At 37.2% G+C, this 27,370-nt stretch overlaps 1 protein-coding gene across 9 annotated transcripts in view; it reads left to right on the top strand.

Moving 5' to 3' along the window:
* Nucleotides 1-27,370, top strand: part of ATP8B4 (ATPase phospholipid transporting 8B4 (putative)) — a 302,163-nt gene that overhangs the window by 8,238 nt on the left and 266,555 nt on the right. For 8 of the 9 annotated variants that reach the window (XR_012516263.1, XM_074393624.1, XM_074393622.1 and 5 more), the window contains 3 exons: nucleotides 351-442; nucleotides 4,181-4,246; nucleotides 26,604-26,662. Coding sequence is in view for 8 of the 9 variants with exons in the window: in XM_074393624.1 (XP_074249725.1) it covers nucleotides 4,219-4,246; nucleotides 26,604-26,662 (87 nt within the window). In the remaining variant the exon portion in view is untranslated. Of the gene's footprint in view, nucleotides 1-350; nucleotides 443-2,873; nucleotides 2,930-4,180; nucleotides 4,247-26,603; nucleotides 26,663-27,370 lie in introns of all 9 variants that reach the window. The other variant, XM_074393620.1, reaches the window with a different exon arrangement.

The raw sequence follows: 27,370 nt of genomic DNA on the forward strand, positions 1-27,370 counted from the left end.
TATATTTAAGGTCCTTAGCTATCATTTGTTACATTTCTCTCTCATTCTACTTTCTCACATTTCCCTTATTAAAAACAAGCCATTTTAATTCCTTAAAACTACCATTTTAATTCCTTGAATAAGATGAAACCAAGGGTAAGGTGGATAAGACCCATCCAACAGCTTTGCTTTTCGGATTTCCTCTACTTGGAGGCAGTTTGTAAGAGGGGGAACTTATTCTTGTAAATATTGTTTGCTTCAGTACTTGTAAAGGGTTAAATTTCAGAATCTTAAGTTCCTGCTTCTAGAGCTAGACTTGACTCTAGCAGACCTTTTTCTTTCAACTGATTTTGTTTACTCTATTTCCTTAGATCTTTACTGTTCTGAAAGTTCAACGAAAGATGACTTTTTCTTTACTCCGACAACCTTTAGAGGTGAAGCAAGTGTCAGTGGCGTTATTTCGGTGAGTTGATCAATTTGCAAGAATGACAGGACTAAATTTTACTTCTAGAGTTAAACTAGAATCTGCTACATTCATATGAGTCTGTCATAAAGTATATCTGGATTGCCATAGCTACTAGAAAAATACTGGATTTGAGGAAACATGGACTTGAATGTCAATTCTTTTTTTTCTATGTTAGTTTATGTGTTAGAGAGTGATAATAGTTGGCCAGGATTATTAATGAGAAACAAGTTCTGGAAATCTTATAGAAATATTGTTTAATTCATATAATAGTGATTATATAATTACTGTGAATTAAAGTACAGACTATTTTCTACAAAAGGAAAAATGGCTAAAAATTGAAAAATGAATTTATTCCGTATGTTCAAAATAAAAGGTTTCAAAGACCCTTTGGAAGATGATATTGGAAAATTAAAAGCAGCAAAATAGCTTTATGTTTTAAAAGTTATTTTAGGAAGAATAAGGAAGAATATGATACTGCTTTATGTTTGAATGTCTAGGAACTTTTAAAATGAGAAGTGCTAGCAGGAAGAGCTAGAATAAGATAGAGAAGCAGTTACTTGAATATGTTCTCCTTAGTTACCATATAGTACACAATTGTAGTTAAGTTCATCTTTGTTTTCTGTTAGTACCAATCCCTCAAACCCATCTAGCAAACCAATAAGGACAAAGAAAGGATAAGCTGCCAAGTGGCTAGCACTTTGATTAGCTTTCTGAGTGATAAGTGTCTTCTGCCTGCTTTCTCATTACCAAAAAAGGGTCTAGAGTCTCCCTTTTTTCATCTTAAAGAATTGTTCTTCCTTTCCTCTGCTCCTGGAACTCAGCCTATGAAAAGAGAACATGTTGGCTTAGTCTCCCCGGAGAATTTTTTTTTTTTGAGACGGAGTTTCACTCTTGTTACCCAGGCTGGAGTGCAAGGGCGGGATCTTGGCACACCGCAACCTCTGCCTCCTGGGTTCAGGCAATTCTCCTGCCTCAGCCTCCTGAGTAGCTGGGATTACAGGCACGCGCCACCATGCCCAGCTAATGTTTTGTATTTTTAGTAGAGACAGAGTTTCACCATGTTGACCAGGATGGTCTTCATCTCTTGACCTCGTGATCCACCCACCTTGGCCTCCCAAAGTGCTGGGATTACAGGCTTAAGCCACCGCGCCCGGCTCCCCGGAGAATTTTTAAGCCCCAACAAGTTGGCTTAGAACTTGCTGATGACCCTTTACACTCTGGCCAGGTGGGGCCACCAGATACAGATGTAGTTGTCACAGAATTCATTCACCTGCCCAATACCATTTTGTATTTGTTGCTGTGACTATTCTTTGAAACAAAAAAGGCTTTGTTTTTTGTTTGTTTGTGGGTATTTTGTGAAACAAAGAAACAACAAAGTTCTTCACTGGTGAAAACTCACTTTTGTCTGTGGTATTTTTCACAGGAAGGCTTTACCACCAGACACCTTTTTGTGTATCTTCTTTTGTAGCTATGGTGCCTCCTCACTGGCCTCCTCTCCCCAGGTTTCCTCATTTTCTCTTCTTTCTTCTGCTCTTCAATTTGCTGGCAACAGTATTCCTATTCGTAACCCAGTTTTGCTCATGGTTTGAGGTTCTTCCCAGGCTGAAGATAAGGGTGTTTAGGAAGATAAGGACGAGAAAGAGGGAGGGAGCAGCCAAAAAAGCTGCAGCCACCCCAGCTTGGGAAGGCAGATCTAAGACATTTTGTGGCTGGGGCCTGGGGTCTGGGATCCAGGAAGGGATAGTTCATAACAGAGAAGTGCCTTTTAGCATCTGGAAGCCCTTCCTTCGTTTCTCATGGAAATTAGTCTTTCATTCAACAAGTGTTTACTGAGCGTTACTATGTGCCAGGCAGGCATTAGATGCTGGAAATACAGCTATAAAGTCCTGTCCTAAAGGAGTTTGTGGAATAATGGGGAAATTGCCAGTATAATAGAAAAATGTATTCTAGAGTGGTAGGGGCTCTCACATGGGCAGTGCCAGGTTCCAAGGGAACACACAGGAAGTGCTCCTATCTCTGATTTGGGGAGGTCAGAGAAGGCCTCATAGAAGAAATGATATATGAGTTGACATTGGACAGATGAATAGGAGCTAGTCCAATAAAGGGGGTAGAGACAGCATTAGATGGCTACAGGGAGAGGGAAGAACATGTGTGAAGGCCCCTAGATAGAAAGAAGCTGAATTGAATATTTCTGGAGTGCAGATATGAGGAGGTGCAGGGAGGCATGGGAGCAGTGAAGGAGAGTGATTAGGAATCAGGCTGGAAAGATGAGCAGGGACCAAGTTGCAGAAGGTCCTAGGAGTCATGTTACAGTTTTTTCTCTAAGGCCAACAAGAGGTGTTTGCAGGTTTTTTAGCAGGGGCGTGACATGATGTCATTCCCCTTTAATAATGATGACTCTGGCTTTGATGTGAACATTGATCTACAGGTGACCAAGGCTGGAACAAGGGAGGAACACTGGGGAGAGCAAGCACTGGTTAGCAGGTGTGTCCTGGAGATAACTCACTGCCTGGGGCTGGGGTGGGGGAGTAGAAAGGTGGGGGTAGGAGGGATGGTCTTGGGCAGCCTTAGTGGCAGCTGGTTGAAGGTGCAGAGGGAGGAACAGGGGAGCTACTGATGGTGTATATTTGATGACCTAGCCTTGCTTCTATCAACACTTGGCAGCAACACCCCTATTTCCTTGCTTGGATTCATAAGTTTTAGTAACCTGGCCCCTAGAAACCACTGGGTCCTGCAAAGTATCAGTGGCCCTATTTGTCTGGTGTACCCCAGGGGTCAGAAAAGGAAGAAATGATGGTTTCAGGCTTTTTAGACTTGGGGATTTGTAGTGGAGCAGTGCATGTTGATGAACTTCCTCTGCAAACTCTGTTCTTGTAACTACTAAGCCATAAGAGTTGTTCTTCCCCTTCTCTGGTCACCATATGAGTGACCAACTTCTTCTTTATGTATGTTGGCCACATCTTGCCACACCACTTTAGTGAGCAGGAAGCCAGCCAGTCATTGCTTTTTCTAACTGAAAGGGCATGCGGCCAGTACCTCTGCCTACACTGTCATGTGTTTGCAAAGGTGCATTTACTTCTATGGTCTTTTGCATTTTGAATGTTTGAAATCACTTGTTTGCTCCTTCATTTATTCATTCTAAATCCCTGGGCGTTTACAATACGAAGGAAATTTAACTACATGTAGGGGAAAAAAAGAAATACAATACTGACATTATTCTGGCTTAAAAAAAATAACTGCCTGGAGAAGACTACGTACTTGAGAATAAATTGAGGAAAAGTTTTGGATTACATTTTGTTTCTCTAGAGCCTGGGTGATAATTTCCTCTCACATACAGCTCTTGAATTTCGCTTGTGGTTCTCAGCTATGGCTTGTGAAAGAATCACCTATGGCACTGAAATAAAAGGCAAATGCTGGAACCTCACCCTGAGTTATTCTGATTCACTAGATTTGAGATATATTAGAACATCTGACTCAATTTTAATGCCAAATTGAGTGGCACATTGTGCTAACCTCGAGTTGTCACATACTACCTTTAAAATACAAATAGATTATTTTTGTACAGAATTATTTGTATCTGGTTGCGCTAAAGCCTGATAAATCTGTTTTTCCTTCCTGTGTTTGTGACTTCCTAGTTATCTAGATTTGTCTACAAAGAAAGTTAAAGGGGGTAAATTTAGAGTTACTGTGCATTTTTCAGATACTAATATTGTGTACTTCCATTTTCTTATGTAGGCTATCTATTGAGATCTGGTGAAAGATCAGGTGTAATAATGTTCTGCAGTGAAAAGAAATCACTTGGTAAGTTTTAAGTTCTTCCAATGATGCAAAGTGATATTTTAAAAGTATAATTTTAAATTTTTCATGAAAGTTTAATTTACATACAAAAAGCACACAGGTCTAGGTGTTGCAGCTCAATGAACTTTGACAATTATTTACACACATGTAACTAGGAAGGGTGTATACAACAAGGTATAGAACATTTATTTCTATCACCCCAGAAAGTTCCCTTGTGCCCCTTTTCATTCATTCTGTCTGCACCCACTGTGACCATCTTTTGATTTCTGTCAGATTAGTTTTGCCTACTTTCAAAATGAGTATAAATGAAATCATGCAGTATGTGTTCTATTGTATTACTGCTTTTGCTCAGCGTAAGGTTTTTGACATATAGTCATATGGTTACATGTGTTAATAGTTTTTAAATTTCAAAGCAGTGTTGCATTGTGTGATCACACCAACAGTTAAAAAAGAGTTCATATAGTTAGAAATAATTTTGGTCGTGATAGCAGAAAACACACTTATTTTGGTTAAGTAATTTGATTGAGTAATTAATAGTATCATTAACACTATTCAGTCTACTGAATCCGATTTCTTTAATATAGCATCCACACCAGAGAGTATTGATTTTCTCTTTTGTCTCTAGTTAGCGAGTGACAGACTATTATGTAATTTTTCTTTCAGTGGACGCGTGTCCAACCTATTACTGCTGTTTATTTTTGACCATAGACTCTTTAGAGACTAAAGGCTGGATTAGAGTTTATCTAATGTCATGTCTCTCCTTCCAATGTCATCCCTGATAGGTGGTTAACATAATTCCACAGGTAATTATATCATGATGCAGTTCATTCCCTTGCTGGATACTTATTCATTGCAACATTCAGTCTCATAATGAGTTGAACTCTGTATCAATGTGGTTCCCACCCATGGGCCATTAGTTATGCCCTCTGGGGCAATATATTCATATTCCCAATGCTAATCAGGAGTCTAGAATTATTGTCATCCTTATTTTCAAGTAAAATGATTTATTTATATATAGTCTTAATAGTGTAAAGATAAGATTAACTGGCTTCAACACAAACAAGTTTTCAATAGGACCGAGTGTTGCAAAATTTTAATATGTTGTAACGTAATCTAAGATCCAGGTCTCATTCTCTTAAAAAGTAATTCATATGTATATGTATATATGAATGCATATGTGTAAAAGTAGGCAATTTTTGGAAATAAAAATAAGAAAGCAGAAGTTGCTGTAATCATGCTATCTAGAGATAACTACTGAGGCTGCTGTGTTGCACAACTTTACAGGGCTCCAATTATAGTGAACTCTATTAACATATTTGTGTATATTGATCCAAATACATATCCCCAAATGGAATTATCCTGCACAGTATTTTGAAAGCTCCTTTTTAAACTTAAAATTATAATTATAGACACCTTTTTATGTCTTTAAACATTTCTCATTAACATTATTCTTATTTACACTTCCCCTTTTAATTTTGAAAATGTTGAGTTTTACAGAACAATTGAAAGACTGATATGATGAACCCTTCACTTTAATTCTACAATTATTACTGTTTTGCCACATTTGCTTCCTTACTGTCTCTTTTTCTATACAAACACATATGCTCATGTGTACACACACACACGGGGTCTTTTTTTAAATTTAAATAGGTTTTTGGGGAACAGGTGGTATTTGGTTACATGAGTAAGTTCTTTAGTGGTGATTTCTGAGATTTGGTGCACCCATCACCTGAGTAGTATACACTGTTCCCAATTTGTAGTATTTTATCCCTCACTCCTCTTCCCACCCTTTCCCCTGAGTCCCCAAAATCCATTGTATCATTCTTAGGACTTTGTGTCCTCATAACTTAGGGTGAGAACATATGATGTTTAGTTTTCCATTCCTGAGTTATTTCACTTAGAGTAATGGTCTCCAATTCCATCCAGGTTACTGCAAATGCCATTATTTCATTCCTTTTTATGTCTGAGTAGTATTCTGTGTGTGTGTGTGTGTGTGTGTGTGTGTGTATGCCACATTTTCTTTATCCACTTGTTGATTGATGGGCATTTGGGTTGGTTCCATGTTTTTTGCAATTGCAAATTGTGCTGCTATAAACATGAGTGTGCAAGTGTTTTTTTCATATAATGACTTTCTTTTTCCTTGGGTAGATAGCTAGGAGTGGGATTGCTGGGTCAAATGGTAGATCTACTTTTACTTCTTAAAGGAATTTTCACACTGTTTTCCCTAGTGGTTGTACTAGTTTACATTCCCAATAACAGTGTAAAAGTGTTCCCTTTTCACCACATCTATGTCAACATTTATTATTTTTTGATTATGGCCATTCTTGCAGGAGTGAGGTGGTATCACACTGTGGTTTTGATTTGCATTTCCCTGATAATTAGTGATGTTGAGCATTTTTCATATGTTTTTTGGCCATCTGTATAATCTCTTTTGAGAATTGTCTTTTCATGTCTTTAGCCCACTTTTTGATGGGATTATTTGTTTTTCTTTTTTTTTCCTGATTTGTTTGAGTTCCTTGTAGATTCTGGATATTAGTCTTGTGTCAGATGTATGTATTGTGAAGATTTTCTCCCATTCTGTGAGTTGTTTATTCTGGTGATTATTTCTTTTGCTGTGCAGAAGCTTTTTAGTTTAATTAAGTCCCATCTATTTACGTTTGTTTTTGTTGCATTTGCTTTTGCCTTCTTTGTCATGAGTCTTAGCCTAAGCCAATGTCTAGAAAGGTTTGTCTGATGTTATCTTCTAGAAATTTTATGGTTTCAGGTCTTAGATTTAAATCTTCGATCTGTCTTGAGTTGATTTTTGTGTAAGGTGAGAGATGAGAATCCAGTTTTGTTCTTCTATGTGTGGCTAGCCAATTATCCCAGCACCATTTGTTGCATCAGGTATCCTTTCCCTCCTTGATGATTTTGTTTGCTTTGTTGAAGATCAGTTGACTACAAATACTGAGCTTTATTTCTGGGTTTGCTATTCTGTTGCATTGGTCTACATGTCTTTTTTTTAATAGCAGTACCATGCTGTTTTGATGACTATGGCCTTATAGTATAGTTTGAAGTTAGGTAATGTAATGCCTCCAGTTTTGTTGTTTTTGCTTAGTCTTGCTTTGGCTATATGCACTCCTTTTTGTTCCATATGAATTTTAAGATTGTTTTTTCTAGCTCTGTGAAAAATCTGGGATCCAGTCTCTTAAAAAAAAAGAAAAAAAGAAAAAGAAAAAAATTATGCATGTGCTTTTCCACAAAGCAATCGGGAAGAATGTTGTTTATGGGTAAAATACCTAATTCAGATCTCATTTGTTTGGAAATACGGGAAACAAAAGAAATACATAATTAGAGGCCTTCTTTAAACCAGCTAAGCTGTTCTTGATTCATAAATATGGGGGTTTTGGAGCCAAAACGCAGTACTCCCTCCCTTACTGTGTTTTTAGGCTGTAGGGTGGGAAGAATCAGACCAGTGCCAGGTATGTCTTCTGTGGGCCTTAGGCACTTGTGTCTTTGTGGAACCCTTCCTTCATAAAAACATATTAAAAATATATTTGATGAATATTCATTGTTACGTATCCATTACTATTATATTCATTTTTCCTCTGATTTTAAAATAAATGGAAATGGAAACATTTTTGTGGGCTCTTGAAAATATCATAGGCCCTAGGCACTCTGCCTGCTATGTCTCATGGATAAGTCAGCCCTGAATCAGATACACATTTTGGGGTGAAGTAGCCTTCCAGAGAGCAACTCTGTATATCTTGGGGAGGAGAGACAGCTTGTTATGCTTATTTTTGTAAACTTACATATAGAAAGCAGTTAAATATGCTTTTAGTGGTAGTTGTGCTTTCAAGTTATTATTGCCACTGTAAGTTTAAAAACCTTGTAGTAAACTGGGCTTGGTGGCTCATGCCTGTAATCCTAGTGCTTTGGGAAGCTGAAGTGGGAGGATCACTTGAGGCCAGGAGTTTGAGAACAGCATGGGCCATATAGCAAGAACCTGTCTCTACAAAAAATTAAAAATTAGTTGGGCATGGTGGCTTGTGCCTCTACTACTCAGGAGGCCAAGGTGGGAGGATAGCTTGAGCCCAGGAGGTCGAGGTTGCAGTGTGCTATGATTATGCCACTATACTCCAGCCTGCATGACAGAGCAAGATCCTATCTCAAAAAAAAAAAAAAAAAAAAAAATTACCTGACAATACAGAAATGTATGGTACTCATGTATTTTCATGACACAACCAAAATCTTTAATTTTTTTCTTGTCCAACTTAAACATACTGTTTGAGTTTAGTGGGTATTATGGGTTTACAAACCTCTGTTAATTTTCTGTAATTGTCTTTTGTGAACAGAATTGTTGCATGACAAAAAAAACATGAGTCAGAAGTGATAGGAGTGAATCTGGCTCTACTTGCCAGGCATTGGTATTCAAATCCTCTGAGCCTCAATTTTCTCATTTGCAAAATGGGGCTAATGTTTACCTCTGAAGGTTACTATAAGGATGAATGTAAAATGAAATATTATATATGAAATACCTCATAAATTATAAAAGCACTATGTAAATGTTAGACAATACTGAATTGATAGATATGTGATTCAGTTCATTGATTTCTAGGTTTTTCTCCTGAAAACTTCTAATTTCTAAGTTTTACAAAAACAGTGTCCAGTTTTATGGCTGACACGGGCATTATATGTACACGTGGGTTTCTTATTTACTGAGGTAACTTGTATGGGGCTCTTATTTACAAGAGGACATTCTAGAAGCCTCTTTTGTACCCTCTGGGAGTGCTGATTTCGAAAGAGTTGTTTACTTATGGAGACTCTCTAGAGGCCCGCCAGTGTTGTGTAAACTACAGTGACCAGTTGCTTTGGTTGAAGTTTATATACCTGCTTCTCAGGCATTTACAGTGACTTCTCTTACAATAAATGTTGCATTAGCTCTTCTGTTTAACAAACCAACAGGCTGTAATAGGACCTAGGAGTCATGGAGGTTCAGTGCTAACAGCATTTTGGAACTTAATTGTTTTTGGTTTGCAGTGGGGGAATAAAGTTCTTGTATTTTCTTTTTTTTGGAATAATTCGATTATATAATGCTATAAACATTGCTTTCAGCATATATTATTTGCAGGTATTGTGTTTGTCCTTTGATAGAGGGTGATAAAAAAAGATGAATAAGACATGGAACTTATCCTTACAGTTACCTTATCAATGCATATACAAATATTTTTATGTGTATTCATTTATATGTTTAAAGAGTGTAATTTCTCATTGGGTTTATCTCTTATGGAACAATAAATCCAAAAGCTGTTTTCTCAAGTAGATTTTCAGTTACACTTGTGAAGGAATTAGTTTTTGTTTGAGCTTGCATTTTGTCTACCATAATAATTTATTTGAAATTGGATTATGTTTTAAAAAGTCATCTATTTTCTTAGTTTGACTAAGTAAGGCTGTTGAAATGAAGTACCACATGGTACTGGCCAGTGAGTGACATACATAAGAGAGTGCTGGCTTCATAAAAGCCCTCTCATAACTTTGAGGTTCTATCTCCTAATAAGTTCTCTTCTAGGTTTTAATAACTTTTTGGTGTCCAGAGAGAAAGGGCACGGGAAATTATTTTTGGTTCTACTAGAGATCAAAGAGAAACACCTAATCTCTTCAATTACACTCTACTAATAAATTCTGTACAAAAAGATGATTGAAACTATTACAGAGACTGAATCCTTGCTGCTTGTTATAAATATTGCAGGGCCTAAGCCTTCCATTCATAGGTTCATCAGCTTTTATGATTGGGGGATATGGGGAGACAGCATTGCAGTCCTTAGCCCTAGGTGTGGTCTAGAATTTATCCTCTATTTAAGCCACTTTGGAATAGAATTTTTTTTTCTCAGACAGGATATACTATGTATTTTTAAATCTCCCCCAATAGTCATAGTGCAGATATATAAGTAGAAGTGCAGCTAAAAGATGTCTTCTGCCTTTCAAACACTTTCCAAGTTTGTGTGCTGCTCTAACTTTATTCACATAGAGCAAGCAGTCTGTTTCATTACTCAGGATATGCATTAGGTTAGGGTGCTGTAACAAACCACCAGTCACAGAGGACTTCCTAAGAGAAGTCCCAGGGACTGTTCCTTCCCACCACCCTTCCTCACCTCTCTGTGGAATTGGGGGATGGTGGCTATTCTCTCCTCAAAACTCTTCTTCTTGGGTTTCATAATCATTATGCAGATTATCCTTGCTCTCAGACTGCTCTACCTCTGTCTCCTTCATTGCACCCCAGTGGTGGAATTTCCCCCAGCTTAGTCTTCTACACTTTTTTCTCTGTTTACTTTGTTCCTCAGAGAACTCCTCCTCTATCTTGGCTTCTGTTCATCTCTGTGGAGATAACTCTTAAAACTATGGTGTTTGTTTATTTTTATTTTATTTATTTATTTTTTTGAGGTGGAGTTTCACTCTTGTTGCCAAGGCTGGAGTGCAGTTGGTGCGAGCTCTTCTCATTGCAACCTCTGCCTCCTGGGTTCTAGCAATTCTCCTGCCTCAGCCTCCTGAGTAGCTGGGATTACAGGCATGTGTCACCATGCCCAGCTAATTTTGTATTTTCAATGGAGACAGGGTTTCTCCATGTTGGGCAGGCTGATATTTATTGTGAAATCTTTCCTAAACACTATATCTTATTTCCAAATGCTGCTGATTTTGATCTAATAGTTTTATCAATGTAGCTTTAGATTGCATAGAATGTGAAAACCTTTAGATTGCATAGAAGAATCTTCAAAATCAGTTTATCCAGCTTTATTTCTACTTTGACAATCTGTTTCTATAGTGCTGATGAATATTTTCCTTGAATATTGCTCTGACAAGTAGCTCAAACATCTAATTTGGGAGATGTCTCATTCTCTTTTTCTTTTTTTTTTTTTTAAGAAATATAGTCTCACTTTGTCATCCACGCTGAAATGCAGTAGTGATCATAGCTCACTACAGCCTCAAACTCCTCAGCTCAAACAATGCTCCCACCTCAGCCTCCCAAGTAGCTGAGTCTACAAGTGTGCCACCATGCTTGGCTAATTTTTAAATTTTTTGTAAAGACAGAGCCTCACTATGTTGTTCAGGTTTGTCTCGAAGGCCTGACCTTCCAGCCTAGGCCTCCCCAAAGTGTTGGGATTACAGGCATGAGCCGCTGTGCCCAACCTCATTCTCTGTTTTGACAGCAAATTCAACCACATCTTAACTAGAATTTCGTATCCTTGTAAAGTTTACTTTCTGTTCTGAATTTTGGAATAACAATATTCTGCCATCTTCCTGAAAATAATCAAATATTTGAAGATCTCTCTTATTTTTTTGCACATGCTTTCTTTTGCTAATATTCTCTCTCTCTCTGTCTCTAATATTTTGGGTAGACACCTGAAAGTTTTTTCTCTAATGTATGATATGGTTCACAGTTTTCAGACTCTTAGTATCTTACTTACAATATGAGTTTCACCAGGGAAGGGCTGCTGTCTTTCTCATTTTTGACCCTGCAACATGTAGTATGGTGTGTGTCACTTTGTTCTAGAACCTGGACATCTATTGAGTAGATGTTTGAATGAACACATCATGGTCACAAAACTTTTTGATGTCCTTGGCTTCTCCAGTGGCTTCTGTATTGCTTACAACTGAATTTGGTTGAACCCAGTTCTCAAGATGTAGTCTGACTTAACTTGGAATGGAGTGGTACTGGATTCTGCTGATCTGGAATTTGGTTTCCATTAAGATTGTATTAGTAGCTTTTGGGAATTTGTACTTCTGGCTGAGCTCATAGTGAAGGCAGAAAAACCATGAAAGGGTCTTGAGTCAGGTGTTTTGTTTCCATATTTATTAAGTTAATGTAGAATCATTGAATTAGGATTCTCTAGAAAAACAGAATGTGTGTGTGTATATATCCATATATATAAATATATGTGTTTATATATATGCACACACACATACATTCTGTTTTTCTAGGGAATCCTAGATTCTCTAGAAATCTAGATTTCTAAGATTCCTAGATTCTCTAGAAAAAAAAGTATGTTTCCAAATATATACATATGTGGATATATGTATGCATGTATATGTATTTATATACACATTTTATATATATATATATATATATATATATACATACATACACACACACACACACACACACACACACACACACACATATATATACATACATACACTGTATGGATTTGCCTCACATGATTATTAATGCCGAAAAGTCCTGATTTACTGTTGGCAAGTTGGAGACCCAGAAGAGCCAGTGGCATGATTTCAGTCCAAATGCCAGCAGGCTTGAGATCCAGTAAGAGCAAATGTTTTAGTTTAAGCCTGAAGGCAAGAAAAAATGAATGTCCCCACTTAAAGGCAAGAGGAGTTCCTTCTTACTCAGCCTTTTTGTTCTATTTAGGCCTTGAGTTGATTGGATGAATCCCATACACGTTAGGGAGGGCAATCTGCTTCACGCTGTCTGCTGATTAAAATGTTGATCTCATCCAGAGAGACCCTCACAGACACACCAGAACTAAACTTTGTGGTCCAGTCTAGTTGACACAAAAAATTCACAGACATACTCTAGTTTATCAAGATATTTTTGAATTTGTCTGTTTCTCCTTTTGGTTTGTCAGATTTTTCTTTATATATTTTGAGGCTACATTATTGGATACATAGAAATTTAGTGCTGTTGTATAGTCTTGGAAGATAAATCTTTTGTTATTATGGGATGACTATTTATCTCTAGCATTGCTTATTGTATTATAGTTTAATTTATCTGATATGGGTATACCGATACCAGATTTCCTATGGTTAATGTTTGCATGTTATATGTTTTCACTTTAAACTCTTTAATATTTTCATATTTAAGATGCTGCATATGGAGGTTTAAAAATACAGTTTGATAAACTTTGGCTTTTAAGTAGATTATTTAGTCTACTTACATTTAATATAGTTATTGCTATATTTGTATCAGTAGTAAAATAAGTCCATTATCTTAATATTTTTATTATTCATTGATTTTCTCTTTTTATTGCTACCTTTTGCATTAATCAAATATTTTTATTATTCTAGTTCCACCCATCCATTAGCTTGGTGATTGATAATCATTCCTTTCAACTTCTTTTTGTGGTTACTCTGTATAGTTGAATGAATACTTTTACTACTTTCTCTACAATGTAACAAATTTAGAATATTTTAACTCTTCTTATAAAATTTTTATGCTATCATTACCAAGTATTTAATTCTTGGTACATTTTAAGACCAGCAGTGCAACAGTAATAAATCACATGTATTATTGTAAGTACAGTAATTATTTGTGCAGATTTACTTAAAACCTTTCTGTTATTTTTTATTTTTCTGTATTCTATCTAGAACAGTTTTTCTTCTTTCTTAAGATTTTCTTTCATTTTTTTTTAAAATGTAGAAATCCTGCTAATAAATTCTATCACTTTTTGTCAGTTAGAAAACATTTACTTTGCATTTACATTTGAATGGGAATATTTCCACTGGATGTAGAATTCTATGTTGATACTCATTCCTACTCATTTAAAGGTATCTTTCCATTGCATTCAGGCCTCCACTGCCTTTTTTGGAAAGTAAGGTGACAATCTGATTATTACTTTTTTGGAGACATATCTTTTTCCTTTGGCTGCTTCAAAAACTTTGTCTTTGAGCAGTATTACTATTATTTGCCTAGATATAGTTTATTTTTTTATCCAGCTTGGGATTCTTAGAAATTCCTCATTTTGTAGTTTGATGTCTTTTTAAAGTTCTGGAAACTTCCCAATCAGAATATCCTCAGATCATATTTCTATGCCCTGTTTTCACTGCGCTCCCTTATGGGAGTCCAGTTACACACATGATAAACCTTTAACCATATATCTTATCTTTTTATGCTCATTTCTGAAGTTTTAAACTTTTCATCTCTTCATATGTAGTTTTCATATTTTCTACTGACCAGTTTCCAACTTGCTATTACCCTATGTGGCTGTTGCTAATTTGCTGTTCAGACGCTGAATTCCGAATCTACTGTATTTTCAAATTCTAGAGTTTTCATTTGTTTCTTTTACATATATTTCAGTTCTTTAGTGAAATTCTCTGTCTTGTTATCTATTTTAATGTATATGTTATTCAGTTAAAGTCCAAATCTGATAGTACTAATATCTGGATCATCTGTTTCTATTTTCTATTTATTTCTTTTTGTTTTCAGTAATTTGATATTATCTTCTGCTATAACCACTAATTTATTATTGAATGCTAGATATTGTATATGAAAAATTGTAGAGGATCTGGATAATGTCTTCCTTCAGGAGTACTTACTTTACGTCTGGGTAGCAGTTAGAGAAGGAGCAGATCATCTTGATCCAATCAGGGACCAAGATACTTTTGAGGCTAAATTTCAATCTTCATAAGGTTTAGTATATTTTTGTTAGTTCTTCTCATCAAATACAATCCTTTAGAAGTCATTTGGAAACCTAGTATGTACCGAGACCCCTCTTCCCTGCTAGGCTCTGACCTCTAATTATTGTCTTTTCTCACTTGTGGGCAGAAATTTCCAAATGCATTTTTCTAACTCTGCATTTCTTCATTATTTGTAATTCCCAAGTATGTAATCCAACTATCATATTTTGGTTTTGTGAAAAAAAATTTTAAGTGAAAATTTTCATCCATAGAATTATACTTTATTATAAAATGCTTTTAAGTTCATTCTGTAGAACCATTACCCCAGAACACCCCTTTGATCCAGTATTTGAGCCAATATTTGGCATATGGGGTAAGCGCTATTTGTCATTGTATTTGGTTGAGTATTGTTAGTCAATGCTACTTGAGTTAGAGTACCCCAGGGGACCTAGTTCTCTTCTAATGTTGTTCTCACAATTTGTTCAAACAGAACTTCCTAATATAAAGGTAATTAAAAGTTTTAAATTTCTGGACTTCATTTTGAAATCCAGACTCTCTTTTGATGGCAGGATGAAATCTTAAGGTATATGAGGTAATCCCAAATGTGATATTTCCTTTTTTCAAAAGCATCTAAAAGACAGCTAACCAAGTATCTTTTCTATAAATAAAATTACTGTTAATAACTCAGAAATTAAAAGCCTACTGTGAATTATAAATTTACCTTTTACATGGTGAAAAAGCTAATTTAAACATCACATTTCAGGCCAAGTGAGGTGACTCATGCTTGTAATCCCAGCACTTTGGAAGGCCAAGGCTAGAGAATCGTTTGAGCCCAGGTATTTGAGACCAGCCCTATCAACATAGGGAAATCCTATCTCTAAAAAAAGATCACATTTCAATAATTTTGGCTAGTATGATCTTGTTTCACTGGAGTAGTGCTGGTTGTCTTATGTAAAATAAAAAACATTGACTAGTCATTCATTTGTTCACTTTAAAAACATAAACAAATTTATTCCTCACAGTTCTAGGGATGGTGAAAGCCAATTAAGTGTTAGCAGATTCAGTGTCTGGTGAGGCTTGCTTCCTGGTTCATAGGCAGCTATGTTTTTACTGTGTCCTCACATGGCAGAAGGGATAAGGGAGCTCTCTGTGGTGTCTTTGATAGAGCACTGATTCTATTCATGAGGTCTCTGCCTAATCCCCTCCCAAGGCCCCATCTCCAAATAGCATGACTTAGGGAGTTAGGTTGCTCAAATGATATCCCAGAACCTGTGAAGACATTGCCTTACCTGAGAAAAGGAACTTAGCAGACATACTTAAGTGAAGGGATCTCAGGGTGGCAAGAGTATCCTGAATGATGGAGTTAGGTCCAGGGTAACTGGAAGGATTCTTATCAGAGGGAGGCAGGAAGGTCAAGGTCAGAGAAGGAGATGGGACAATGAAAGCAGAGGTTGGAGTGGTGTGGGTCATAAGCCAAGGGATGTGGGCAGCCTCCAGAAGCTGGAAAGACAGGAAACAGATTTTTCCATAGGGCCTCTAGAAGGAACTCAGTCCTGTTGACACCTTAATTTTAGCCTTGTAAGAAAGACCTTATTCAGACTGCTGACTTGCAAAACTGTAAGATAATGTTTATGTTGTCTTACGCCACTAAATTCATGGTAATTTGTTAGAGCAGCAACAGAAAAGTGATAGAATTCGGAAAGAAGCATTCTGGCTGGGGAAGAGACAGAAGCTTTGAGACCAGAGGGGAGGCTGTTGCTATAGCCTGAGCACACAGGAAGGTGGCTTAGATCAGGGGGTGTGAAGACGAGGCCTGAGAAGTGGCCGATTCTGAGCATTCAGCACCTTTCTTTTCTGCATCAAATCTTGGCCCCCTCGTGTCTCTTTTTAAAGCCTTATTATCTGAATGTGTCATGAGTAGGCAAAGTGAGGCTCACAATTTTTTTTTTTTTTTGGGTCTTTTCACACTTGGACTGATATTAGATGGAACAGCTGCCTTGCTTCCCCTGCTGTGGAGATGTCCATATTTTACCCCATCTCAGGTGGCAGACTGTCTCTACCAAATTCCTTTTCATTATGTCACTGTGCCGTAGTTTGGGTCAGGTGCTTGGCAAAACAACCCTGCACACTGCACAGTTTGTATAGGGCTATGTAAGTTCCCTTCAGAGCTCCCTGGGAGAGTCAGGGATGCTTTTCGGCCACCCATCTGGATGTGATGTTCCTTTTCCCCAGTTTCTGCGGCTCTCTGGCTTCTCTTCTGCTTCCTCAATGTGCACATATCTGTGGGCATGAAAACAATTTGAAGGCAATCATTGTCTTGTTTGTTTTGTCTTTGCTGAATAGCTATTCTAGCTAGATGAGCAGCTCTATTAGCCTTGGTCAAAGAAGCTCAATAAATACTTTTGGGATAAAACACTTTCCCTTGGCTCTAGCAAATTTTATTTGCCATATGGATTTAGTAAGCTGAGATACAGAAACCAACATATGTTAAAGAAACTCAGTTTATAGCCTCATGCATCTTAAAATGACAAACATGAATTAAAAGCTTCCTGTCTGACCCCTGAGATATCAAGCAGAGAAGTGATCTCTTCAGAGCTCCTTCTTGCTTGTGTTTCTTTTATGCCTGGAGTTCTTTCCTCTCATTTTATGACAGATGGCTTGCTTGGCCAACCCTTAGGTGGCCAGCTTGTCTTTCACAGAGGAAAATTAAATGCCTTCTAGCTTCAGGGCTCTTATAATCTTTGGGGGCAGATGCTGATTTTTTTTTTCCCTCTGAGTAGAGATGTTACAGAAAGAAGGAAATGACTATTTCTCATCTTTAGAGAAAGCATTCTGATATTGGCCCAGTCCATAAAAATGCATTTTTTTTTGCTATAGATAATCAAATTGTAAAAGGATGTAGATAGAAAAGAACAGATTAGAACAGGCACATATAAGAAAAGTTTCAGGCCAGGCGTGGTGGCTTACACCTGTAATCCTAGCAATTTGGGAGGCCAAGGCAGGTGGATCAACTGAGGTCAGGAGTTTGAGACCACCCTGACCAACATGGTGAAACCCCATCTCCACTAAAAATACAAAAATTAGCTGGGTGAGGTGTTGGGCACCTGTAATCCTAGCTACTTGGGAGGCTGAGGCAGGAGAATCACTTGAACCCAGGAGGCACAAGTTGCAGTGAGCTGAGATTGTGCCATTGCACTCCAGCCTTGCCTACAGAGCGAGACTCCGTCTCAAAAAAAAAAAAAAAAAAAAAAAACAGTTTCGAAGAAAACAGTTTTGAACAGGAGTATTCTCAGCAAACTTTCCAAAGTCTCCAGGGAGAGAGGAAACATGCCCTACAGGAAGGACTTTGCAGTGCAGCAGAGACCAACACTGGACATGATGAAGCATAGGAAGTGACTGGGCCACAAGGTTGTTTGGGATGGGGCGTGTGATTTGATGTATATCTGGAGTATTGCATTCGATGGGAGGCTTTTCCCCATGTCTTTGACCTTTGGACCAAGGAACACACCAATTTGCAGTTTCCCAGTCATCTATGCGCAGTACTGCCACCATCTCTTTATACCCAGAATCTCCTTCAAGCTTCTTTTATAAGGGAGATAGTTCTGTGTTTGCATTCTGACTCTATCGCATAATCTTGCTAGGCCTCTGTTTCCTCCTCTGTAAAGCAGGGCTGATAACAGTGTGTACATAATGGAATTGTTCTGAGGATTAATAATGTGTGTGAAACACTTCATGTAGCATCTATCTTATAATAGGTGCTCAATTAATGTTAGCTATTATTATTATCATTATTTCAGTAAGTCTTAAATCTCTAGTTGTGAATCTGTACTTACAGAAAGCTACATGCTAAGGATTTATATGGAAATTTTATTAATTTTTTATGTAATTTGTATTAACTGGTTCATGTAGAAGGGGAATGAATAATGAATTAGTAAAAATTTTATATTTCTTTCTGAAGCTATAGTGAGCCCTGGGAGGAATAAAGCTCTCAAATCAAATTTTCCAACTATCTGGACTTGATGAGCAAATTGGCTCAGCCAAGAGAAAAACAAACCCAAGGCTCTTTAGTATTTGTTTGAATCCCCTCACTTTGTTTTCAAGCTCTCTTGTGAGGACAAGCTTAAAAAAAATTGTGGGAAGAGTTTTTCTTTTTTTTCTTCTATGTATTCTCTTTGGTTTTCTGCTTAAATGTCAGTAAGTCCCAGAAGTTGCAGGTCACCACCGGGTTTCAATAGGAAACCCCAGCTTGGGACACATATTTTTCAATTGTATCAGAATGTGTTTTGGAGTCAACTCAGGAAATCTTGGAGGCTGAGGAAATCTTTTCTTTAAAGCTCTCCCCACTCATTGTTCTTTCCTTATGTCTTTAATGAATGGCTTTGGCTTCCAACTCATGGACCAGATTATGAAGAATGAAAGAAAATTAAGAAAGGAAGGAGCTTAAGTTATTGATTTAGCTTGAGGAAATTTTTTGGAGATTTCTGACCCAACCCCAAAAAACCCACAATGACCCTAAACCCCAAGGGATATTTCATGTTTGCAGACATTGTTCAGCTTTTAGATCAGTTACCAGTCTTGCTCAGGAAATACCAGTCTGTATCACTGAGTTTTATGTAGGGACCCCAAATGCTCCGTGGTGCTTCATCATTTCATGATTTTGAGGGTCTATAGCCAAGTGCCTGAGGCTGTTTTCTAAACCATATTTGGTGAAGGACAAAATGCTCTGGAGTTAATTGAAGAAAGACTGTTGTATTTGTTAATTAGGGATTCATACTTGCTGTGATCATTCATGGGTCTAGTGGAAACTTGCTAGCTCTTCCCTTTACTCTTGGTCTTATTAGCAGAGCTCATGTGTTCTCTACCTAAATACTAAGGTGTTATGAATTATTCACAAACTGATTTTTAGGAAAGGGTTGTAAATGACCTGTTTCCTTTTGCCTACTGGAAGTGGAAGGTAGATAATGTATAATTTATTATATTGTGATGGAGAAGAGCTCAGATTAGGAGTTGGGTGTTGCCTTTGAGGATCTGGAGTATAGGCATTTGCCAATTTTCTTTGAAAATATTTAAAAAATTACTTCAAGATCTTCTTTTGAAATAATCATATTAGCAACTTTAAGACTGACAATTCGAGCTTCTTTCTTTTCTTTCTTTTTTTTTTTTTTTTTTTTTAACCTATTTGTTGTTTTTTCCTTTTTTAAAAAAAGGAATTTTCTGGTATTTTTCTGTTTACAATGTATTTTCCATCCATTTCCTCACTAAATGATTATAACACGAAGTGGCATTATTATACTGAGAAATCATAAGTAAGGAGAGGTATGAGTTAAAATGTTCTTGTATAGTTACAGAATGATCATTGGCTTTGTTGCCTCAAGGTCCAAGCATCTTTTTCTTTTATGAGGACTCTTTCATCAAACTCTCATTTTTATGAGTCCTAAAAATCTTCCTAATAAAGAACAACACCTCTAATCGAGGTTAAAAATTTCTAGCAGGGGGCCAGATGTGGTAGTTCACGCCTATAATTCCAGCACTTTGGGAGCCCAAGGTAGGAGGGTTGTTTGAGGCCACGAGTTTGACACCAGTCTGGGAAACATAGTGAGACCCTGTCTCTACTTACTAAAAGAAAGAAAAAAACAAATTCTATCAGGGTAATATTATGTCCCTCTCATCTTTTAAACTTGTTTCTTAGTGTTCTGATTATACTTTTGGATGTTCTGTCTGCATCTCTCCTTTCCAAATGGAAAGATAAGCATAAGTGGATATAGTTTTATTTTTAATATGAACCAGGAGTGACTCCAGTAAACCATCAGCCTTATGAGATAATTCTTTTTTTGCAGGGAAGTGGGGAGCTACAGATTAATTATTCTGAAATTTGGTTATTCTTTTTGGTAAATGTTTCTTAATATTTAACTGATTTATAAATGATTATTTCCTAAAATAAATGAGGTATCCTCATACAATTATCTTGGAGAATGTAGCTGGAAATACATGGCTCGATGATAAGCATTCTATGAGTGCTTCATTGCTACTCTATTTAGTTGAGGCATCAAATTATATTGGATTTTATGATTTTGGGGGATTTAAGGCTATTTTCATCATCCTATATGGAGTAGCATTTTGAAGGCTTACTTATCTATTTTTCTATATTCTGGAATAGATTCAAAACAAATGTCTAAGAGAATTCTGCCTCTGCTGATGGCTTTTATCTTGGATCACTAGAATGACAAAGGATGGCTTCCTTTCTATCCAGGCACATGTTTTTGTTAGGCTCCTCAGGTGTCAAAAAATGATGCAAATGCTATTACCAACTTGATTGTCTTTTGGGTCTTGTACTCAGCCAGCAATACACTGTAGCAGCTCTCCAGGTATGTTCTAGGAAGTTCCATCTCAAGCTCATAGTCACATAGTATTTAGTACAATGAAGTGGATAGAAATAAGAATGATTACTTAGTGCACACATAGCTTATGTATTCATTCAGATATCCCAAAATATATTCCTGAATTTAATCAAGCCAACAGAGAATGAGTACAGAGACCCCATGATAGGCGCCTCTAAATTGTGTTTTGGGATGATGTCCTTAGGGTTGTTATAAAACACAGTTCCAAGAAACTTATTTTATGTTCTTTATATCAAACAGTGACTTTGTTATGAGGATTTCTTAGGGAAATTAATGTCTGAGGCAAGAATAACTAATAATTGTACTTTTACTGAGAAATTGATTTATTACCTACCAGAATTACTAATAATTATACTTTTACTAATAAATTGACTTTATTACCTCACAGACTTTGTAAAATCAAGGGCAATAGACAAGCATTCCTTTATTCTGTAACATTTGTGGCACACCTGGATCAGGTGTGTGGGTCATTGGATTAGCCATTTTTATTATCATTCTTGACTCTGGTTGATTATCACTGTTGCTTCTGTATCTTCTTCTACCCTACTGTACTTTAAACATTTAAATGAGTATTTTTCCTATTGTGCATTCTTTTTTGTAAAATGTTTTATTTTAATTTTCATGAGTATATAGTAGGTGTATATATTTATGGGTAATACATGAGATATTTTGATACAGGCATGGATTATATAATTATCACATTATGGAAAATGGGATATCCATCCCCTCAAGCATTTTCCTTTGTGTTGGAAACAATCCAATTATACTTTTAGTTATTTTCAAATGTATAATTAAATTATTATTGACTATAGTCACCCTTTTGTGCTGTCAAATCGTAGGTTTTACTGTTGTACATTCTTGAGTAGCTGTTTTATAAATGGTCTTGTCTATACATACTTTTGCAGAGATGTCTTTATTTCTCCTTTACACTTAATTGAGTATTTGGCTAGGTATAGGATTCCAAGTTTCAAAATATTTTCCTTTAAAACTGAAAAGAATCACTGCAATGTCTCCTAGCATCCTTATTGCTAGTGAGAAATGTCATGTTGATCTGATTCTTGTGCTTCAGGCTAACCATTCCTTTTCTTTTGGAAGTTTTTGGGATTTTCTCCTTGTCCTTGGAGCTCAAAATTTTATGAAAGTTTGTGGGTTCATTTTCATTCATCCCAATTGGTACTTGGTGGCCCTTCATTTTGAAGAGTTATGTCTTACTCTGGTGCAGGGCACTTTTCTTCTGTTTACTTGATTATTTTCTCCTATTCATTGTGTTCGCTTATCCTAAGTTTTCTCTTCACATTTTCCTCCTCTTTGTCATTTTGTTATGGATTTTATGAGATTCATCTAATCGGATTTTCCATCTTGTCCACTCTACTCTCTACTGTGTCCAGTATATATTTTTAATTTCTAGGAACCTTTTCTTGTTCCCTGTTTTCTTTGTTTTTGTTTCATGGATGCCATGTCTTTTTAAATATCTTTGAGGTGTTGGATTTGGTGGCTCATGCTTGTAGTCCCAGCTATTCAAGAGGTTGTGGTGAGATGACTGTTTGAACCCAGGAGTTTGAGACTGCAGTGAGCTACAATTGTGCCACTGCCTACCAGCCTGGGTGACAGAGTGGTATGCAGTGGCACAATATTAAAAAAAATCTCTAAAACAACCTACATATCTATGTATATATTATCTTCAAGGTACTAATGAGAATTAAAAAGAAACACCAATCCCCTTTTTCTACCTGTTTTCAGGATTCTTTCTTCTTGTTGGATTCCTCATTTTTTGTGCTCTTGGTTTTTCTCAGCTGTCTGGTGACTTACTATTACTGGTTTGTATTTACTAATAAAGGACTACATAGATTAGTGCCATTGCCAGGGTCTTTTTCTCTGCCAGGCTTCTCCTTTGAACAGAAGGGAGCAGCCTGCTGACAGAGGCTTTTCTGTGGGTTAGTCAGGCAGTCTGGCAAATCCCACAATAACCTCAGTCAGGCAGGCTTTCCTAGGGGCCAAGTCGGCTGTAGCTGCTGTAGCGGGGGCAGAGCTCTTCCCTCTCAGGCTTGAATACCCACCCTTGGTTTCCTTCCCTGATGTGTTGCCTACTCTCTTTGTGGGCAAACAAGGTGGTGTGGGAGATCCCAACTGGTTCACTTGTTTTTTAATTACTCTGAGGTGGTAATTTATTTATCATCAAATAGAGACACTTTTGAGAATGAAAGGGGAAACTATTAATTATTTTGCCTGGATAATAGGCATCACCTGGGCCTGTCACCCTGCCTGTAACATACTCTCAATCTTCTTATTTATTGACTCTGGATTTAGAGCTGCTCTGGGCTCCATTGGGAAGATTACTCTTCTAATTCTTTTGGCTAGAGTTATTCCTATCTTTTTTTTTCCCAGTCAAAATTATCTCATCTGCCTTCTATTTTATTCTCTAGGCTTTCTTCAAAATTTATGAACCTCTGCTATCCACTACTCTTGTTTTCCAGCATGGTTTGTTTTTATTCTTAAAAAAACGTTTCGTGTCATTTCAGTGGGAGCTGAGAAAGAAGGGAGAAAAAAGACATACTCAACTTGACACCTTAAACCAGAACCTCTTTTAGCTCTTTTAGTCCACTTTAAACATGCTCACTCACTGTATTTTATGCATCCTTATATGTTGCCTTACTCCCTTTTGGAACTGGAGAAATTCAGTGATAATTGTACAGGTGTGAGCTCACACTGGTATGTCATTGACTTAGTGACTAGTTTCCTTTCATTACTTTTACATATGGAAGGATCCCATGATGCCTATCAAAATACCAGGCATTGGATCATTGAACCTCTGAGCCATTCTCAATGGAAATAGTTATAGTTATGGGGAATTTTTTTTCAGATTCCTCTTTTTTCCAGGATATGACTTACTGCCAAAAATTCTTTCTGTTCCCTTATACGCTGTAGTAGCACACAGAAGAAAGTAAATTCCTGCAAAGATAATTTAGGTGTAGCATGGTCAGGTTAAAGACAGAAAACTGTCTTAGAACCAAATCCAGTATTTTGCAGAACTTAATGAATGGATGCTAAATTTTCTACCAGAATTAATCCAGGAAGACTTGGTTCAGAAAGATGATAATTATTAGAAGCACAGAAGCAAAGATTAAGACTTAATAAGAATGATTTAGAAGCCAAAAGTGGGCATCCTGGCTCTAATTAGATTTTGCAGGACAAGAGCAATTTGGATTCCTGAAAGGGGATCCAAACTGACCTACCATAGAAATTACTTGGCTGCTTTGGGAACAGGCTCGTCCCTATCCTTGTCAAGTGTGGTTACATGGAGATGCTGGACATGATGGTTTCTATGTGGCTTACAGAGTCAAAGTTCTGGTGTTTGGAGTGGGTAAAATTAGGTACAGAACTATAGACTTGCACTCTTGGATGTGCTTCATACTGAAAGTATAAGAACTAAGCTAAAGCCAATGAATATATCTGACTTTTGTTTTGCCGCTTTAATATGCAAATTACATGCAGCATGCCTATGGCCCAGGTTAACAGTTTGCCATGCAGAAAGAGCCCTCGCTCCTACGCTCCCAATAATATTTTTTGCTTTCCTGTCAGCAATTGTACTACTTCTGGGTTATGGTGGTGGTACATAAATAAATAATCTAGTTTTTTTTAAGCATTTAGATTTCCTCACCCTTCAAAGTACCACTTTGGGCTTGGATGTTTTATTTTATTTCATTTTATTTTATTTTTTGAGACAGAGTCTTGCTCTTGTCATCCAGGCTGGAGTGCAATGGTACAATCTCAGCTCACTGCAACCTCCACCTCCCAGGTTCAAGCAACTCTCCTGCCTCAGCCTCCTGAGTAGCTGGGATTATAGTGGGATTATAGGCATCCACCACCATGCCCGGCTAAATTTTGTATTTATTTTTATTTTAGTAGAGATGGGGTTTTGCCATGTTGACCAGGCTGGTCTCGAACTCCTGACCTCGTGATCTGCCTGCCTCGGCTTCCCAAAGTGCTGGGATTACTAGTGTTAGCCCATGTGCCTGTCTGAGCTTTGATATTTTAATTCTTTGTTGGGGTATGAGCAAGAAAGAGAGGATGGTGTTTCCTTCATGTGAGTGGCTGGTTGACAGGTTGCTTCCTGGTGGGTTCTGGATTTCAAAGTTATAGGTTAGGAGCAATTAGTTGTTTTTATCAGCAATTTGTTGAGCTGGACTAGAAAACAGGAACCATCACAGGCAACTGGCTTTATTAGAGAGACAAGAAGGAAACCATGCAGGTAGTTACTGGACAGACAGAACACTCTACAAATGGTAGAAACCCAGTCATAACCAAACGCAGGATGTCATTTGTCAGGAGCAGTCCTTAGAAGTGATCTTCAGTCTTGGGAGTTGAACCACTAGGGCTACAAAGACAGATTCTGCTTGGACTTTTGGAATAAATTTGTTACAATTAATGGTACCTGGCATGCAAGGAGTGGGTGCTAAAATATATTCCTTCCTTCCTTCTCTCCTGCTTTATCTCCCTCATTTTCCTCATCTCCCTTCCACTTCTAGCTCTTTACACTTTCCTTTTGCTCTTCCCTCCTCAATCCCCAACTTGTGTCTCCAAGTTACTTTCCACATCCAGTCTCTTTTATCTCTGTGTTTGTAAGTGCCTTCTCTAAACTCAGACTCTTACTGCAATCCCTACACCTTTTACCACCTATCATCTACCCAGTTGGAGAACTGTGGGATTAAGGGAATCTAATGGTGAGATGGTCAAGTCACTAGACCTGAGAGCCCAGCATTGACATCTGGTGGTTACCTTGCTGACTCTTTTCCCACAGTTTTCACCATTCCATCCTAAACCTTTGGTCAACTCTGGAAGTAACTCTTCAGTAAACATGGAGCAAGAGCTCACTACCCTTACTACAAAACATGTTCTGCTGCTGTTTCTGGGTCACTGTCTTTTCTTACCCTCTGCAAGTTTTTAGTCTACACTGTCATAATCTTTGGGTTTATTGTCCTTCTTATATTGTTATTTGTACTGGTGTTTGCATTTGCTTTCAGAAGAGATTTTATTCTTTGGTCACTTCCAGCTAAGGGCAGGTCTTAGTCTCCTGATTATGTGTCATTCCTCTTAATATGCTGGAGCTGCTTATAAATACCATCTTTGGTTCTATGACCATAAGGTCAACGAACTCACTGGCCACTTCTGTATGGTTTTATTTGGCTATGTTGTATTTTGTGACTTTGTAGCAAAAAACCCCACAAAACATTCTTTTCCAGGATGCATTCGACTTTGTCACCTCCTTTTCTTAGGAACTACTAGAAGTTAAGAGAAAGGGTCTTTGTAGAGCTAAAGGGACATAGAAATTGGAGACACATAATGTTTTGCTTTATTGTTGGCATTAGAAGGACAATGAGAAAGACTAGCTTTCCATTTTGGGACTTTCCAACACATGTTCCAACATGTACACTGGCAAAAGCCAATGCCCTTCAAATTTGAAAGGAAAGAATTCTTGCAACCTTGACAACAAAGCAACCTAAGTGATGTTGTTTTAATGAGTTATATGTTTCTGTGGGCCTACAATTTAATTTCACACCTGATTTCTCTCTCTTTAGAAGTGGAACGGAGAGTGAAAGCCAATGACCGTGAATATAATGAAAAGTTCCAGTATGCGGTGAGTAAAACACACATAATATGTACACACTAGGGTAGGTCTTACCTAAGGACAGTTGAATGCATGTCTTCTAGAACTTTATGATTTCATCAAAAACTTTCCTTGTTGGCCCATTTTAATAGCAAGGTGCCATATGTTTCCATAAATACAGTTCTTAGCAAGGTTTACAAACTTACTTCTCTCCTACAAAGAGTAGTTGGTATGCTTATTGTCATGAGAAGATGATAAAATCTCTTCTTTCTCAAGAATTGATGTTTAGATTATTTTGGTACCCATTTGGTTAGTAGTATACTTGCGAATAATATGAAAATAAATCTTTTTTGTAGTACTCGGTGATGGATGTAGTGATGTTAGCTAGTGGTTGATGAATGGCATTTGAGGGGTTTTCTCTGAGCAACTCAAGCTGAATGGGGAAGAATATACATAAGATAAGGTTCCCAGGTCCTGAATGATTGTATCTACAGAATGATTACATGTGTGGGCTTTAAGCTTGTACTGAACAATTTTTTTTAAGTGAGGATTTTCTTCATTGACATAAGGAATATTTATTGAATGTCTGCTAAGTGACTGGCACTGTCTTAGGCTACAGTGGTAAACAACTTCATGAATTATGTCATGGGCCTTTATAAAGATCTTATTCTTCTGTGGCTCAATCTAAGTTACTAACTAGAATCTTTTATAAGCTCTAAGACAGTTGGTGGAGTTGTT

The sequence above is a fragment of the Saimiri boliviensis genome, chromosome 2 (genome assembly GCF_048565385.1).
Source record: "Saimiri boliviensis isolate mSaiBol1 chromosome 2, mSaiBol1.pri, whole genome shotgun sequence".
Lineage (NCBI taxonomy): Eukaryota > Metazoa > Chordata > Mammalia > Primates > Cebidae > Saimiri > Saimiri boliviensis.